General features: G+C 45.2%; 2 protein-coding genes across 6 annotated transcripts in view; both read right to left on the bottom strand.

Moving 5' to 3' along the window:
• The window catches only part of CSE1L (chromosome segregation 1 like), a 45437-nt gene extending 43761 nt beyond the window's left edge, over window positions 1-1676 (bottom strand). Inside the window, exon 1 of one of the 4 annotated variants that reach the window (XM_001503546.7) lies at window positions 1490-1676. The gene's annotated coding sequence lies outside the window, so the exon portion shown is untranslated. Of the gene's footprint in view, window positions 1-920; window positions 1290-1489 lie in introns of those variants that run through there. The other 3 variants (XM_070246889.1, XM_023626700.2, XM_070246891.1) reach the window with 3 other exon arrangements.
• Window positions 1677-12213: 10537 nt separating this feature from the next.
• ARFGEF2 (ADP ribosylation factor guanine nucleotide exchange factor 2) overlaps window positions 12214-17990 on the bottom strand; it is a 106157-nt gene continuing 100380 nt past the window's right edge. For both annotated transcript variants that reach the window (XM_005604772.4, XM_070246888.1), the window contains exons 38-39: window positions 16661-16778; window positions 12214-15907 (exon numbers count right to left, since the gene is read on the bottom strand). In XM_005604772.4, coding sequence (XP_005604829.2) covers window positions 15731-15907; window positions 16661-16778 — 295 coding nt within the window. In that variant the 3' untranslated portion in view covers window positions 12214-15730. The remainder of the gene's footprint in view (window positions 15908-16660; window positions 16779-17990) is intronic.

The raw sequence follows: 17990 nt of genomic DNA, 5'->3' as shown, positions 1-17990 counted from the left end.
AAGAGGGAAGACAATAGGGTAGATAAGAGTCCTAGGGATTATGCAAAAAAAATGAAGACACACACAGAAAAAGGGGCAAAAAATTCAACTATGGGAGCCCAATGGAAGAAAGAAAAGAGCACCAGTGGGATCCAAGAGTAAAAAGCCCCTTTCTGTGCTTCTAAGAAATAATACTTGTGCACCTACCACGTGGCAAGCACTGGCCACCTGGATGTGGCAGTAAACAAGACAGTCAAGGTCCCCGCTCTCAAAGCTTACATCCTAGCAGTTGAGAAAGATAATAAACAAGTAAACTGGAAGTACTTCTAGATAAGGATAAATGGAATGAAGTAAACAATACTGTAAGGGTGACATGATGAGTTTAAGGAAAGAGGTCTTTAGAGAGGTGGTCAAAAAGGCCCCACAGCAGTGAAACTTGAAGGACAGGGAGCCAGTCTCGCAAGGATCTGACGCTGGTAATTTCCAAGCAAACGAAAGGCAGGTCCAAACGCTTTACGGTAGGCATGAGCTTGGAACACTTGAGAAAAAGGAAGGTCAGGTCAGCAAGGCTACAGGGGCTGAGGAGGAGAAGAGACGGGTGGGGAGGAGCACAAGGGTCAGCTCAGGTGGGACTTAACTCAGTCGTTAAGCCACGGTAACGACTCAGTGGCTCCTCACAGCCGCTTTACGACGGAGATGCTATTTTCAGCCCATTTTGCAGATAAGGAACGGAGGCTCGGAGAGATGTGACTAGCCCTAAGTTACACTCCTGGGGAGAGGCCAAATCGGGGAGAGGCCCAGGCGTTCTCACTCCAGAGCCCACGCTCCGACCTACCGCACCACAGCGCTTCCCACTACCGGGCAGGTGCACGGACCCCAGGGGCACGGACTAGAATTCGGCCCTCCCTAACAACTCGGCAAAGTGAGACCGCGATGCCCACCGTGCAGCAGGGCGGCTGAAGCACAGGGCGGCGACGCTCCGCTCCGCTCCGCCCTAATTAGAAAGCGAGCCTGGGGATGAGGCGGTCCGGGCGGCGGCCAGCATCCCCAGCCCCACGGCCGGACAGGCCTCGCCGCCGCACTCCGCTCACGTTGCGGGCGGCCGGGAGCGCCCTGAACGGACGCGCGGACGCGACCAATGAGAGGCGGCCTTCCCGAGCAGCACGACGGCGGGGCGGCCAATCAGCGCGGCGCTGGAGGGGAAGGGGCGGGCACTCGGGCGGCCTCGCGTTAGGCCGCGCCTCGGCTGCCCTCGCCCCTCACAGGCCCGGGGCCGCCGGGCTGGGCCTGGACCTGCGGCGCCGTGAGGTGAGGCGAAAGCCGTCGGCGAAGCCAAGCCCCTGCCCGGGGGCGCCGCCCGAGGCATGGGCCCACGTCCCGCTCCCGCCCAGAGGCGCGCTCCTTACGCTCCTTGCTTCCCAGCGCTCGGAAGCGCCGGGAGCGCCACATCCCTCCCCCAGCTGGACCCCAAGAGGCCACCGCGGCAGGGCGTGCACGCCCCGCGCCTTACCTCGTGGGGATACGGGGACGGAGAAGGGAATCGCAGCCACAGACTGTAGCCGGCACTACCCACTCCCGCCGCCGCTCCGCCTCACATTCAAACCCCGGCAAAATGGCGCGGCGGCGAGGCTGCGGCCGGGCGCATGCGTGAGCGGGGCCGAGGCAGGGGGCGGGGCCGGGAGCGCTCGGGCCCCACCGAGCTCGAACGACCAATCGCGGCCCCGCTCTGTGTTTGCGCTGACGTCACAAGCGACAATGCCCTTTGGCTCTGACCGCTCTAACGGGCATCACAATTCCCATTTTCCTGAGACAGCAGCGATCCAGCGAGTGGCCGCTGGATTGCCACCTACTTTGGTGCCAGGGCTTAATGTCAGGCACGTAGTAGGTCTTAGGGACTGTCGAACGAGCTGCCCAAAGTCATGTCCATAGCGTCTCAGACAGAAGAGAACTTCCTGTTCCTCAAGGAGCTCATGTTTTAGAAGGAGAAAGGGCATAAACATATAAGAATTTCGGACCTTGATAAGTGCTATGAGAAGAAAATTTTAAAAAAGGATGATATGGCCGGCAGTGACTCCGAAGGTGAATGAGATGGTGAGAGAAGGCCTCTGAACAAGTGACAACTGACCTGAATTTCAACAAGGAGACAGCTGTGTGAAGATCAGCCTGTTTCAAAAAATTAAAAATAGAAATACCGTATGATCCAGCTATCCCGCTACTGGGTATTTCTTCAAAGAATTTGAAATCAACAATTCAAAGAGACTTGTGCAGCCCTACGTTCATTAGATCATTATTCACAATAGCCAAGATGTGGAAGCAACCCAAATGCCCATCAAGGGATGAATGGATAAAGAAAATGTGGTGTATATACGTACACAATGGGACACTGTTCAGCCATAAAAAACGACAAAATCGTGCCATTTGGGACAACATGGATGGACCTGGAGGGTATGATGTTAAGTGAAATAAGCCAGACAAGGACAAACACTGCATGATTTCACTCACGTGTGGAAGATAAACAAACATATGGACAAAGAGAAGAGATTGGTGGTTACCAGAGGAGAATGGGGTGGGGAGAAGGCAAAAGGGGTGAAGGGGCACATATGTATGGTGATGGATTAAAACTAGGCTGTTGGTGGTGAACACCATGCTGTCTTTACAGAAACTGAAATATAGTGATATATACTTGAAACGTACACAATGTTATAAGCCAATAAGACTTAAATAAAATAATTAAATTAAAAAAAAAATGGAGAAGATCAGCCTGGAGAACATTCCAGGAGGAGGGGATGCCAATAGCAAAGGCTCAGAGGCAGGAATGAGCTAGGCTGAGGCCTAATGAATTGGAGAGGGGCCAGATGACACAGGCCTCATAAGCCCATGTTTGGACTTTGTGTTACACGCATCCATTACAGGATGAACACCAAATTTATATTTTTAAAAGCCCACAGAGGCCAGCCCTGGTGGCCTAGTGGTTAAGTTCGGTACACTCTGCTTAGGCTGCCCAGGTTCAGTTCCTGGGCGTGGACCTACACCACTCGTCTGTCAGCGGCCGTGCTGTGGCAGTGGTTCACATACAAAAAAAAAGAGGAAGATTGGCAACAGATGTTAGCTCAGTGCGACTCTTCCTGAGACAAAAAACAAGCCTATGGGTTGCTGTGTGGAGAATGGACTGGATGGGGGGAGAGCTTGAAGAAGGGAGACCAGTGAGGAGGCTGTTGGATGCATCCAAGAGAGAGATGTGATGGCCTGGAGCAGAGTGAGTAACAGTGCATATGGGGAGAAGTGGACAGCTTCAGTATATATTTTAGCCCATAGGATCTTATGATACATTGAATGTGGGAAAAGAGAGAAACCAATGGTGACTTATGGAAATCCCAACCCTCATTTCAGCCACTTCCTCCTCCTCCTTCAACAGGCCCAGCTGTTTCCACTCAGACCTGTCCCTTAGAATTGCTAGCTTGCTACTCCTGGGACTGAAAGGCACACTATTTGGTCATCATTCAATAAAACAAATATTATAAGAACAGAGAATTACATAGCAATGAGAACTGCAGAACTGTCAGCACATAACAACTCTGTCCAAACCTCTGTGCTAATAGATGACCAAATTTGAACATGGCTTCTAGCAGCATAAGGCCGTGTCCCTAGGATGACCCCAGTGTCCATCCTCTCCCCACTCCCAGTGAATGCCTGAGAAAGTTCAATGCTGCTGGGAGAATTTACTGTTTATTCTGGCCAACATCTGAGGATAGGCCCCAACCTCCCTTTCTTAGAGGATTTACTAAAAAGGGCTTACAATTTTGAATCCTTCCTCTGTCCCTTTGAGATATATATGTATCTCCTACAATTCAGGAGTGTCTTTCTCAAGGACCTGAAAGCCATTCCTTTGAAATGTAAACATCAGGAAGGTAGGGCCTCTGTCTTCCAGTTTCTGTGGGGGGCTGGAAGCCGACCTGATAACTGCCAGCTAGCAGACACAGCTGGCCTAGTCACATTTACACTGACCAACCCTTTGTAAGTTTTTACTTGAGCCCCCACTCTCTCCACTCCCTCATCCTCCCTTTAAAACGCCCAGTCACCTCTGCACAAATCCGAAGGGATCTCAGCTCTTTCCCCTATTGCCAATAGTAACTGAATAAAATGTTTTCACTGTTTAACAGTGTGGGGCTTTATCTTTGACAGCACCCTGACTACAAATATGTAAAAGCAATTCCTATGGGTAAAATAGAAAAAGTTGCTGTGTTGTAGTGAAAGGCTTATGGATGTTCGTTTTTGGTAAAATTACTCGGCATCTCATCGTAGTCCACAAACTCTACAAGATCTGGCCCCAACCAACCTGTCTGACCTCATCACCTTCCTCCTCTCCACCCTCACTCAGCTCAGCCACCCCACCTTCCTTTCTGTTCTTCCAAGCTCCAAGCTTACTCCCACCTCAGAGCATTTGTACTTGCTCTTCCCTCTGCATAGAATCCTTTTCGAGATCCCTGAATGACTGGCCCCCTCTGTACATTCAGATTCCAGCTCAAGTGTCACCTCTTCAAAGAGGCCTTCCACCCTATCTGAAATTGCCCACTCCCACATCCAGTAAGGTGACGTGTAGGGTTGCCAGATTTAGCAAATGAAATACAGGACACCCAGTTCAATGTGAATTTCAGAAAATCAATGCATAATTTTTTAGTATGAATATTGCATGGGACACACTTATACTAAAAAATGATACATTGGTTATCTGGAATTCACATTGAATCAGGTGTCCTGTATTTTATCTGGCAGCTCTACCTGCATTATATCATTCTACTTTCTTCATAGCATTTATCACTCTCTGCAATTAATTGTCTCTTTGTTAATTGTTTCTCTCCCCACCCACCTAAGGATGCTATTAGAACAAGGACCTTATTTATAGCTATACCCCTGGCACCTAGCACACAGTACCTGCTCAATAAATGTTTGTTGAATGTTGAATGAAATGCTCTATATAAATAGGTGAAGTCCATCGAGAAAGCTATAAGTTATTAGGACACTGGTGGAAAAGATGTATTTTTACCATTGCAGTAAAAGTACAAGCTTTTCACCTTATAATCATCTTTAATTGTACTAATCTGCTTTCCTGGACAAATGTCTTCCAGTCCTGGTGAGAACAACCCTGATGACTTAACAGTTTTCCAAGAGCTAATCACGAAGGAGGCCAACTGGCATCTTGTTTCGATCTAGCCTCTCTGCCAGTTTCTGCAGGAAGTCCTCAAGCTGTGCCAAGATTGTCATGTCTGTGGACATAGCTCCAGTGGGGCCCTCTCCCCTCGCCCTTTGCAGCCACAAGAAGCAGCATGCAGGTGAGGGGCTTGGAAAGGCTTGCGTGTCCTCGCTCTCCACTCTCCATGGGGCATGGGTGATACCTGAAATCTCCCTCGGAAATCCCCGTCCCCCACCCCAGGCACACGTGCTCGTAGGTTTGCTGCAACTTCTAGTGTACCTTGTTGGAAATCAAAAATATCATCCAGCCACTGCAAGGAGCAGGAACTGAGTATTCATGCAGTTTTCCCTCTTTTCAAACCCTGAGAAGACAATGTGTCTAGTGTATGGAAAGACTTTCTGAAAAGATAAGTTATCTATGGTGTGCTCCGTGGGAAGACAATTTTATGTTTTATTTTGATTCAGAAAAGCATGGATATTTTCAGCTGTGCTTGGAAAGAATAAGTATTCTTTTGGTTCAATCTCATTTTTAAAGCCCATCTGAGATGCACAAGAGTGTTGATAGCTAAAATTGGGAAGTATCAGATGGTCGTTTCTTACCATTTTAAAAATGGAGGTACCTTGGGCCACTCCCAGTAGCCTCGTGGTTAAGTTTGGCACACTCTGCTTCAGCGGCCCACATTCAGTTCCTGGGCACGGACGTCCACCACTCCTCAATGGCCATGCTGTACTGGTGGCTCACATACAAAATAGGGGAAGATTGGTACAGATGTTAGCTTAGGGTGAATCTTCCTCAGCAAAGAAAAAAAAACGGAGGTACCTTTGCTTTTTTATTTTTAAACATATGTGCACATGGTGGAAAATTCACAAACAGGAAAGACTTGGTCTTTTGCTAATTAGAACATTAGTTGTAGGTAATGTATTGATTATTTATGTCCTCTATGCCCTTATTTTTTTTTTTTTAAAGATTTTATTTTTTTCCTTTTTCTCCCCAAAGCCCCCCAGTACATAGTTGTATATTCTTCGTTGTGGGTCCTTCTAGTTGTGGCATGTGGGGTGCCGCCTCAGCGTGGCCTGATGAGCAGCGCCGTGTCCGCACCCAGGATTCGAACCAACGAAACACTGGGCCGCCTGCAGCGGAGTGCGCGAACTTAACCACTCGGCCACGGGGCCAGCCCCTATGCCCTTATTTTTAAATTTTTCTTTATCCGATTTTTTTTTAAAAAAGGGATTTTATTTTTCCTTCTCCTCCCCAAAGGCCTGCAGTACATAGTTGTATATTTTAGTTGTGGGTTCTTCTAGTTGTGGAATGTGGGACGCTGCCTCAGCATGGCTTGATGAGTGGTGCCATGTCCGTGCCCCGGATCCAAACCCATGAAACCCTGAGCCGCCGAAGCAGAGCGCGTGAACTCTACCACTCGGCCACGGGACCAGCCCCTGGCTTTCTTGTTGTTAAAGTGTACTTTAGCAGGCTTTTGGTTTCTATGTTGAAGCTATTAGGTAGATAAAGGTTCATGCTATTGCTTCTTGATGAAATCTATCATTTGACAATATGAACTACTCCTCTTCGGCCCTTTCAGAGCTGTCCTCTTCCGATTCTATCTTGTCTGATATCAATGTTGTTAGATCTGGCATATCCTTTTTTCCAGCTTTATTAAGATATAATTGACATATCTTGACATATGTTTTACCATCCCTTTATTGTCACTCTTCTTTTATCCTTTTGTATCACACTAGTTAAGAGCCATGGATTTGGCCAGGCTAGCTAGGTTAAGATCCCAATGCCGTCTGTGTGACACTAGGCAAGTTACTTATAACTTAGTTGCCTAATCTCTGCAAGAGGAATACTAACAGTAATTTGCCTCCTGGAGTGGTTGTGAGGATTATAGAGCCAATGTATATGAAGTCCATGAAAGAGCACCTGGGAAATAAGTGTCCAACAGTGTCAGCTGTTAATGACCATTTCGTGACTGGGTGGAAATGTATTTGGCATCCTCCCGTCGTCCTCAGTCCTCTGTTTTCCTGGCTGGTACTGCTTTAGACCTGGGCAAGCCTCCGGATCCTTGCCTTGGTCCCTGTGCTTTAGGGGGCTCCACCCTGACCCTCCTTCAGCTGCTCCCTCCGCACAGGTGAGGGGTCCAAGGGCCAAGGGGGTGTGCTCACCGAGAACCCGTGTCACCCTTCAGACCACATTCCAGTTGCACAGGGCCCTGGAATTCCCCCCCTATAGGCCCTGAGCCCTCTTCCAGAATCTATGGAAACCTAACCTCTTGCTTGTGTCACTTCTGAGAGCAAATACACAGCAGTTGTGAGCACCCCTAAGCTGGAAGTGTGACTAGGGTGCAGACTAGGGTGTGTCTGTGGGGGTTTGGACAGAGCTGGATAGCCACACACACACAAAGCCTTGGGGTGCAGGGTGAGGCTTGAGGTGGGAGGAGAAAGGGTGCAGGACAAGGACCAATTCTCCCTGTGTTGCCACGTTCTGGCATGAAACCCTGAGGAGCCTGAGAAGTCAGCCTTTGAATCTGGAGTTCCAGGTATTACTAAGGTATTATTTGTGAAGGAAGGAGGATAGACTGTGTTTTATTAGAAAGCTTATTATTCTGACACATAACTTTTAAATATTTAGACTTAGTGCATGTGAGCCCACATTTGTATTTCTGCCCCAGAGCCTGCAGACGTCAGTGCTATGCTGCGCTCTCTGCCCACTGGGGCAGTGCCCACGTGATCTTCACCTGTCCTCTCCCCAGCTCATCCAAATGGCCCTTCCCTTGTGTGACATCCCTCCTTAGGGAGGGACTGAAGGGAGCATCAAGGATGCAATGAAGGAGCAGGATGGGGACGGAGCTAACGGCTCTCAAGCACTGAGAGGCGGTGTGGGACAGTGTTTAAGAGGCGGGCTCTAGAGCCAGACTGCAGGGCTTTGAATCTAGCTGTGTGGCCTTAGGCAAGTTCATTGACCTCTCTGAGCCCCAGGTACCCCTCTATAAAAAGTGGGGTGTGAGGATGATAATGGTACCCTACCTTATGAAGTGCTTGTGAGAATTAAAAGGGATGATGTGTACAGAGCAAGTGCCTGGCACATTAAGAATCCAATAAATGGTCACTATTATTATTATCGTTATTCTGCTGCTAGGAGCTATCACAGAAATGGAAAAAAAAGGCCGAACAATGGTTGAAATGGCAAGAGCATATAAAATGACCAATAGGGAAGCCTGGCAGGAGGAATAAAGATCTCTTTCTCTCCTTCTTTGGTGGAGAGGAGGGGGAAGTGAGACCAGCAGGAATTTAGAGAATGTGGAATGTCAAACCAGAGCATTATGGGCACCTGTGGCCTTTGGATTTGAGGAGTGAGCACCTTCCAGAACTTTCTCAGAGGGAAGCATGTGCTTAGGGCTGATCTCCACGATGGCAGGTGTGGAGGGGAAGTAGGTCTTTGGATGGCAGCTTCTTCTTCAAGCTCAGCAAGGTGAATGGAGAGTGGAATTGCCAGCAACCGGAGAAAACAAAGGGAATGACATAATTCCCTGTGTAGTGAACTGTCCCATGATCATCCTAGAATTTCCACTTAAAAACAACACTTCCTGCATTTTTTCCCCAAAAATTCATTGAGTGCCTACTATGTGTTTGGTACTGTGCTCCCGCTGATGAGATTATCATAAACAGAACAGCTATGGTTCCTGCCCTCATGCGCTTACATTCCAGTGGGTGAGACAGATACCAAACAAGTCACTGCAGATGGTGGTGAGCTCTGAGGAGGACGTGAAGGGGGCAGCTGACGGGTTAGCATTTGGGTTAAACCCAGGAGGAGGAACCAGCCATGGAGCAGTCTAGAAAATGAGCATTCCAGGTAGAGGGAACAGCAAGGGCAAAGGCCCTGAGGCAAGAGCAAGTGTGAAACTCTAAAGAAGTCACGAATTGGTGAATCTCAAGGGGTGTAATTAAGTGGAAAAATGAAGGCAGTTTATGAACTGGTGGGAAGGAGGTGAGACTAGCGCAAGGAGAAAACCTCAAGGGCTACTGGCCCAACCTCGGCATTGGCTCACTTCCTCTTACATTCTCTCTGCTAGCCACGGTTCCTGTCCTCGACTTCTCAGTATCCATGCTAGTCATGAAAGGGGCCAGGGGATGGCTCTATGAAGGCCAGTGTAAGGGATCTGGTAACAGCTGTTTCTTACTCACGTGTTTGCGATACCCAAGCAGTTCAACTTACAAACAGGCGCCTTAGAACTTAAGCTCCTCAGAGACCAGGACGATGCCCCTTCCCCTAGATTAACGGGTGCAGTGAGAGGCAACGTGGTCGGTGTGATCGTGGTGTATGTGTGCTCTGGAGACAGAGCCCAGGTCCGAGGCCTACCCTGCCACTTCCCAACTGTGTGATCCAGGCACACAGCCTCAGTGGGCCTCTCTGGGCCTCAGTGGGCCTCTCTGGGCCTCAGTTTCCTTATCTAAAAAATGGGGGTCTAATACTGCCATCTATTTCATTCAGTTGTGTGAAGTTTAAAGGACTTCCTGTATGCAAAGCACTTAGTAAGGTGTCTGGAGTGCAGTAAACCATCAATAAATGTTAGTTCTTTAAAAAGTGACATTAATGGCCTGAATATTGCTAATGTTCAAAAAGGGCAGAAAGTTAGCACAAATCCTTCTGCACCAAGAGTTCTTCCTTCCAGCTCCCATGATCTGTCCACTGCCTCTCTTACAGAATGGTGCTTGGTTTTTGCCTACTTCTTAGAAACCCACAGCACTATGGAGAAGAAAATCAATCACTATGCCATTATTTAAGCTCAAATTTACTCAAGCTAGTAAGTTTACTAGAACATATGGATATTTCTCTTTTTTTTAATTTAAATAACTGTATCCTTATTTTTTTAATTTTTATTTATTTATTTTTTAGGAAGATTAGCCCTGAGCTAACTACTGCCAATCCTCCTCTTTTTGCTGAGGAAGACTGGCCCTGAGCTAACATCCATGCCCATCTTCCTCTACTTTATATGTGGGACGTCTACCACAGCATGGCTTTTGCTAAGCGGTGCCATGTCCACACCCGGGATCCGAACCGGCAAACCCCGGGCTGCCAAAGCAGAACATGTGCACTTAACTGCTGCGCCACTGGGCCGGCCCTGGATATTTCTTGAACACAAATCAAGATAAATTCTTTAAGCAAATCAGAATTGGGTTAATGAAAAGAAGGCTTTAGAATGTGGGGTTTTTTTTTGTGAGCAAGATTGGCCCCTGAGCTAACATCCATTGACAATCTTCCTCTTTTTGCTGAGGAAGATTAGTCCTGAGCTAAAATCTGTGCCCATCTTCCTCTATTTTGTATGTGGGACACCGCCACTACATGGCTTGATGAGCGGCGCGTAGGTCCATGCCCAGGATCCGAACCTGTGAACCCCAGGCTGCTGAAGCTGAGCATGCCAACTTAACCACTATGCCACCGCCAGCCCCGACAGAAGGCTTATGTGAAGTCTGGGAGTCTCTAGGAAAGATGAAAATTGACTATTACACAAAATTATCCTCAAAGGCTCAATCTTCAGTTGAGCACCAGATAAGGTTGGCTTGTGACTGGAAATAGGCATTTTTAAAAAAATACTAAAATCATTTTTGCCAGAACCCTTGGGGAGTCCCCACCCCTACTCCTCCTCCTTTTGGGGGCACATAGTTGCATTTAGTAAGCTGGACACTCCCAAGATGTGACAGAAATAACTAACCCGACGACAATTTAGCAGACTTCTTGAACTGGACAACAGGCATGTTGCACAGGTTTGCAAAAATTCCAGGGAACTACTCTGGTCCTCTGCAAAAGAAAATACACTTTCACCTAAAACCTGTTCCAGTCTGTTGGCAGGGTACAAATGCAGTATCATGCTGAAATAGGCTTTCAAAATGCTTAAGTAGCAATTTAAGTAAGGCGGAGCTGACCCTTGACCAACCAGTGACCTTGGCATGTCCTCCTTCATAAAATGAGTAAGCAGAAGTGACCTTTTTTACAGGAAGGCCAAAGAAAGCAGAAAGTATCTGCTAAAGATGGACTTTTAGGTCCTCCAACACCATGCTGAAGAAGCCTTGCTAGACTCAGAGGAAGTCACTTTAGTTTAGGGTTTTTCATTCAACCTCAGCAGTGCTGACACTGGGGCTGAGTCATTGCTTGCGGTGGGGGGCTGTGCAGTAGCAGCCATGGCCTCTACCCACTAGATGCCAGAGCATCCTCCCCACCCCTGGCCGTAACAACCCAAAACGTCTCCAGACGTTGCCAAGTGTCCCAAGTGTCCCCTGGGGACAGAAGAGAAAACCACTGGTTGGCAGCACGGTGAAAGCCACTACTCTAGATGAAACTCAGGCATGATCTGCTCTGAAGAGATAAAGACTCTTTAGAAACCTTTTCCAAAAGGGCTGTCCTTTCGTTCATCACTGGAAGCGCCTGAAATGTAGTACCACAGAGAGCAGAAGTTTTACTCCAGTGGATTAATAAGACAACAATGTATTCGTCAATTTCAGCACCGGGATACTTTAAGTAGAATAATGATTTACAACTTTAGAATATCTGGAAAGAATGGATCTGGAGTTTGGAAGCAGCAGAGCCAAGCCTAGAGTTTGCTGCCTTTAGACGCGGGCGCCCTGTATGAACCTGAGAACTGCCTCCCACTCGGGGTCCCGTGGCCTCCCCCGAGAGTCAGCCTCTGTCATCTTGCCCTCAGTGCCAGCAAGAGGAGACTTCTGTTTTCTCTTGGGAACTAACTCACTGGTCAACTAATTAGTGAGCTAAAGTGTATTCAAGAGATAAAGAAGAATCTTCTCATGACTGGATTTTTCCCCTTTCACACGGTGGGGGGTGGGAGGAAAGAAAGGGGAAGAGGGGGATCTTACTTAAAAACAAAAATTAAAACCCACAATTAATATTCTCCCATTAATAATTATATTCATTTAAATACTAAGGCCCAATTTTACCACCAATTGAGAACTACAAGCTTATACCTGCCACGAGAACAAACTAACCCCAAACTATGGCTTGATATATATATTAATTACTACTTTAAAAACAGCTTTACTTTTTAAAACTTTATTGATTTACCACCTGATTAAAGCATGGGATATTTTAACAGTATTATACATAATATTTTTACATAGAAAACTTTACATAGCATTTCATATTATATAATTCTGCTTATTCTTTCAAAAATGTATACATCCATTGGGCAAGGAATGCTTTTCATTAAATTACCAATATTAAATGCACTTAATCATCGTGTATAGATTAAACAAAAGTAGCTATTAACTAAATTTTAGGCATTTTAAGGAGGTAAAACATACATTTTGCACATAAAGAAATATTTGATGCAAATATGCAGATAAAATTTTTTAAAAATTAGAACACTGAGAAAAACTACACTTTTGATGAGTGCCTTTTTTTGAGAGCAAGGATTTCCAGAAATATTCATTCTTTTAAATGCTCAGCTTTGGTTTCTTTGTTTCCCACACTACAAAGCTGCTGACAGCACAACTCCAGGATTTCATGTGAGTTCAAGCTATGTCTACCTTAACACAAATAGTAAAACAATTCAGAAAATGCAGTATTAAGGATCCAGCTTCTGTTTAAACCAATATCCGTCTGCATTGTAACAACAAACATTTGAATGAGATGGTCATACCAGCATTTATCAGCAGGTTCCTTTAATAATTATAAAGACTACTAAGTCTATAGCCATAACCACAAAAGAACAAAAAAGTTTAGTTTTTCTTTGCATTTTGTACAAAAGTCACCTGTCAGAGGAGAGTGTTGTGTTTCCAGATATTATTATACAATTTCCATAATGTACGTTCTTTGGTTGTACGTGAGGAGTAACAGGAAGAAGGTATATTTGACTCTAAAGATGCATATTAGACATAAAATTTCCCATCCACTGTTTGTTGTTAAGATGCCAAAGCTGGTGATTTCCCTAAAGGACCACGAAGGAAAACAAAATTGTTCAGAGCAGCAGTATTGTAACAAATAAAAACTTCTCTAGAGACCCAGCACATGGAACCCACACTTAAAGCATTCTGAGAAAGAAATAAGGCCTTGGAAATGCTTCACTCTTGTCCAAAACTGTGTTAATAACTGTAAGTGGCGTCCTGGCCCGGTGCTGCAGAGTCACCCACACCCTTTTCACTAGTGTCTGAGTGGCATAGGCCACGGTGACCATGAGCTAGAATAGACTTAGTCACAAAATAGAAGTTAGGCTGAATGGCTTATTACTGGAGGTAAGGGATTTCCTCTGTACATCACGGTCCACTGACAAGAAAAATTACCCTAAATGGTTTCACATCCAGATTTTTAAAGGTCCATGCTGGTACAATTCAAATGCCTCATTCAGAAAATCAAATCTTTTAAAAGACTAAGTTAAAAAGAAATTAAAACCTGAATGTTTCAGCAAGTAACAAAATATGCTTACACATTTCCTACTCTGCAAGAGGAGGCCAAAATTAAAGGCAGGAATACATTGGAAAAGTCTTCCAGTCACATTCAATGAAGAAAACGTCACATGAGAACCTTAGAAGGAAAGGAAAAATCTCCAATCAGGGATGCCGCTGTATGGAAGATGTAAGTATGAGCGAACATGCGTGTTCCTCATTTATCCCTTTAGTACAAATGTCCATGGAGATGACTGACTTGCTGAGGCTGAACGAGCTACAGCACTAGGGAGTGAGTCTTAGCACGTAAGTTCCACGTTGCAGTGTAAAGATGTAACGGATTCCAGGAAAAGTCAGTCAAAGTGCTAACATTTTCCATTCACAGTAAAATACTCTCCCCGGTCCCCTCCTGCTGAATTATATAGCTCCTCTTTAACGGATGTAAATAACATAAAAACCTAAACCTGCCCTTTTTTTCTTTGGTAGAGAAATTAAAACACTTTGGGGAAAAGAAAAACGTAGACAGAGCACTGCTGGCCCAAGCCAAACATTTCTCAAGGCTGCTAAAAACAAAAAACTCTAAGAAATCGGTCTCTCAGTAAACAAAAGCACCAGAAATCCTTCTCTATAAAGAAAAAATATCTGATTTTATACATAGGTTCCCAACTTACTAACTTCTAAGGCACCAGAGTTGACATCAATACAATCCAATTTACAGGACTGAAGGGCGTGGGTAGAAGTCTGAATGTTTTCTAACTCTGTGTAACACTTCTTCCGATGCCGAATGCTGCTCTAGGTGGGCAGAGGGTGAGAGGGCAGAGAAGGACGTGTGCTCTTTCTCGCTGACTCGGAATAAATTAAGCTTCCAGATGCACTGCTTGCAGGCTCCGAGCTTATCTGTATACTGCCCACTTTTACGGAAGCTGCTGAATCAGAATTGAGTTCTCCAGTTAAGAGTATTGCACCATCATGAAGATAATAAAGACCCCAGAATCTAACCTTTCCAAAGAATTCAGCTCCTAGGCTCAAATCAACAGAAGCACTGGGCACAGGCCACCTCCCGCCACGGTCACAGTTCGGCTGTACCGGCCCCACAGCAGCACAGATCTGCTCTGGTTCAATGCTCGACGTGGCTGAGGAGGTTCCCAGAGCGACCCTCCCACGCACAGTCACTACCCTCTCCCGAGGGCCCTTTAATGGGGACTGTGCGAAGCAGGGGGCTGACAATTGGTACACTCACTTTTCTGAGGTAAAAAATAAAAGATTTACTCAGATATAAATTAACTCTTAAATTACTACTTCATTTTCATTACTACTTCATATATTAGATTTCAGAGTGTGTAAGATGGACAATGTATTCCGGTAATTTTAATTTAATACTCATCCACAAATACTTACTTCAAGGAAGGCTAACCATCTTCATTCAATTTTTCGCTTTTTCCTAGACTTTTTCTCCCCAAGTTACTAAAACAGGGAGAGTCAGGAGGTACTACATTTTTTTTAAACCTTGCAAGTTCTTAATTCTAACTTAATTACTAAAGTCTGCCTTCAATCAAATCTTCAATAATATCTTTTTGTAAAATACTTTAAAAATCATTCAGACATGAACAAAATAAAACAGAAAAAAAACCTTTTTTCCTTCCTGTCCCCAAACTAACCTAACTACAGCTGACTCAAAACTGACAAGACACTCAAACTTCTCTAACACACTCAGACGACAGCAAAAAGCCCGGCATATTTTAGGTGGCACTCAGCCATTACAAGAAATTTTATTAACACACACTCTAATAATCACGAACCTATACAGCTATGCTCAGGATTTTCAAGGAGAGTGACTTCCTCTGACAATCACGGGACTTTGCTGGAAAATGACGACATGTGCAATGACAGATGTGACGGACAGTTCAATCAGTAAAATGGAATGAAAGAGATGAAACAGTCTCCCCACCTACTGTGTTAACTGGGTCTGCAACAGTTTAATGAAATACCACAACGCCTTAGTCAGGGGCTCTGATGGGACCAGCGTAGAGGCCATCTTTATCCAGGCCATTCTGAGCTCCAGGATGCCGACTTCTTGTTTCTATGATCTTACCCGTCTCAAGAGGTGCCAGAGAGAGGTGGCATGGTGAACATTCCGCAGAGCTGCAGCAGTGGCCCGCGGGGGCCAGGGCTACCACACTGGCGACAGAGTCCCTGGTACCTGTGATGGCTCCTCTGGAATCCATATCTTATACACAACGCCTATCCGTAGGAAGAACTTCCGCAGAACTGCTCGGAGCTCAGGAATCAGGTCGAACTGCATAATTTCACACAAGTAGGGGTAGTACATTGAAGCATGTGCTTTAAACTTGAGGTGGGAGGGAAGAAGAGAGAGAAAAGTTGACATTTTGGGCACTAGTTTTTCAAAAGTCTTCATCCCACCCTAGAACTTCTCGCAATACTGGTGCTTTTTCTTGCCATTAGAAAATTGATGCAAAAACGTGGCAAATTAAAACTTCTTTTAATTATGTTTCACAAATTATTTGGGGTTAGCCTTGCTACTAGCCTTTAGTAAAGCAAGTTAGTAAACCAGCGTTTTACAATCTCAACCCTTTCTTCCAACACAGCCATGGTGAAAATCACCATAGCTATTTAATGACAACACGCACGGATTCAACTTCAGCCTTTCTCAACTGGGGCTCTTTTGAGAGAAAAAGCCTCCATAACCTAAGGCGTTCTTTTTTTTTTTTCTTTTTTCTTTTTGTCTTTGCTGAGGAAGATTCACCCTGAGTTAGATCTGCCGCCAATCTTCCTCTTTTTGTATGTGAGCCTTCACTACAGCACGGTCACTAACAGACGAATGGTGTAGGTCTGCGCCCGGGAAGCAAACCCAGGCCACCGCGGTGGAGTGTGCCAAACTTAACCACTACGCCACCGGGCTGGCCTGGCATCCATTTTTTATAATCAATTAACTTCTCTCCAATGTATCTAGAATGGTGCTAGTTACGTAACCATCCTTGGAAAAATTGAGAAAATAGCTACTTCAGAAATAGCTACTCTGGGTAAAAAGCCAACCCAAACCTATGTCCTAGCAGAGACATCAGAGTTTACTTGTTTATACCTTTTCATCGTTTATTTTGAGGGTTTTTGTTAGAAGTAACAACAGGAGACTCGTCCAGGCCTCCCGATGGCTTTCAGAATTCACCGTGATGAAATAGGCAAGAGCCTCACTGCACACGCTGGAAGAATCAAGGGGACACAACAGCAGATCAACATCTCGCACTCTCCCAGAGTGGAGAACGCTATTCCTTTTTTCTTTTCTTTTTTGGTGAGGAAGACTGGCCCTGAGCTAACATCTGTTGCCAATCTTCCTCTTTTTGCTTGAGGAAGACTGTCACTGAACTGACATCTGTACCAATTGTCCTCTATTTTATGTGGGATGCCACCACAGCGTGGCTTGACGAGCAGTGCCAGGTCCACACCTGGGATCTGAACCTGTGAACCCTGGGTTGCCGGAATGCATGAACTTAACCGTTATGAAACCGGGCTGGCCCCAAGAGAACTCTATTCTTGCAATGAATGTTTATTGAGCACCTGCAGGAGCTGTGCAGGTTGAGCAAATTGCTGAGACTCAGATTTCTCAGCTGTAAAATGGGGATAAACATTTGTACCAAACTCAAGGGGCTGTTGTGAAGATTAAATGAAGTAAGCACGTTCAATGTTAGCTTAGCTCAGACCTGGTATGTGTGTGGGGCTCAAACACTGTCTTCAGCACAAAGGGCAGAAGAGCTTATTATCAATAGTTAATTACACACTGACTTTCTCTTCTCACATCACATACAACTGCTATTTTTTTTTAACATGTTACGCTAAAAACTTAACATTTATGTATCTCCTTTAGAGAAACTCTATGAGACTATGTAGGTAATTCTCTTTTGGGCTTAGTTTGAGTTGAAATAAGCTACTCATGTCCATTTTAATTAATTCTTTTTTCAGTGTATGACTTGTTAGTCATATATTCTCATTGTAAGATGACTGAAAAGTGTATAAAATTATAAAGGAGAAAAAAATACCCATAACTCCATCATCCTAAGGGACACATGACAATATTTTGGCATATTTCCTTCCAGCTTCTATGTCTATGATTTTAAAAAAACATTGCTGAAAATCCTAAGTATACATATACACTTTTTTACATCCTGCTTTTTTTGTGGTAAAACTTATTGACTTCCACATCAAGGAAAATTATTCTTTAAAAATTTCACTTTTACTATTCAGCCATAGAAAAAGACAAAATTGTGCCATTTGCGACAACATGGATGGAGCTTGAGGGTATTATGCTAAGCGAAATAGACAGAGAAAGACAAATACTGTATGATCTCACTCATACGTAGAGGATAAACAAACACATAGATAAGGAGACTGGATTAGTGGTTACCAGAGGAAAAGGG

This window comes from Equus caballus, chromosome 22 (genome assembly GCF_041296265.1).
Source record: "Equus caballus isolate H_3958 breed thoroughbred chromosome 22, TB-T2T, whole genome shotgun sequence".
Taxonomy (NCBI): Eukaryota; Metazoa; Chordata; class Mammalia; order Perissodactyla; family Equidae; genus Equus; species Equus caballus.
The sequence above is the reverse complement of the archived record's forward strand: the minus strand, read 5'-3'. Positions and strand labels throughout refer to the sequence as shown.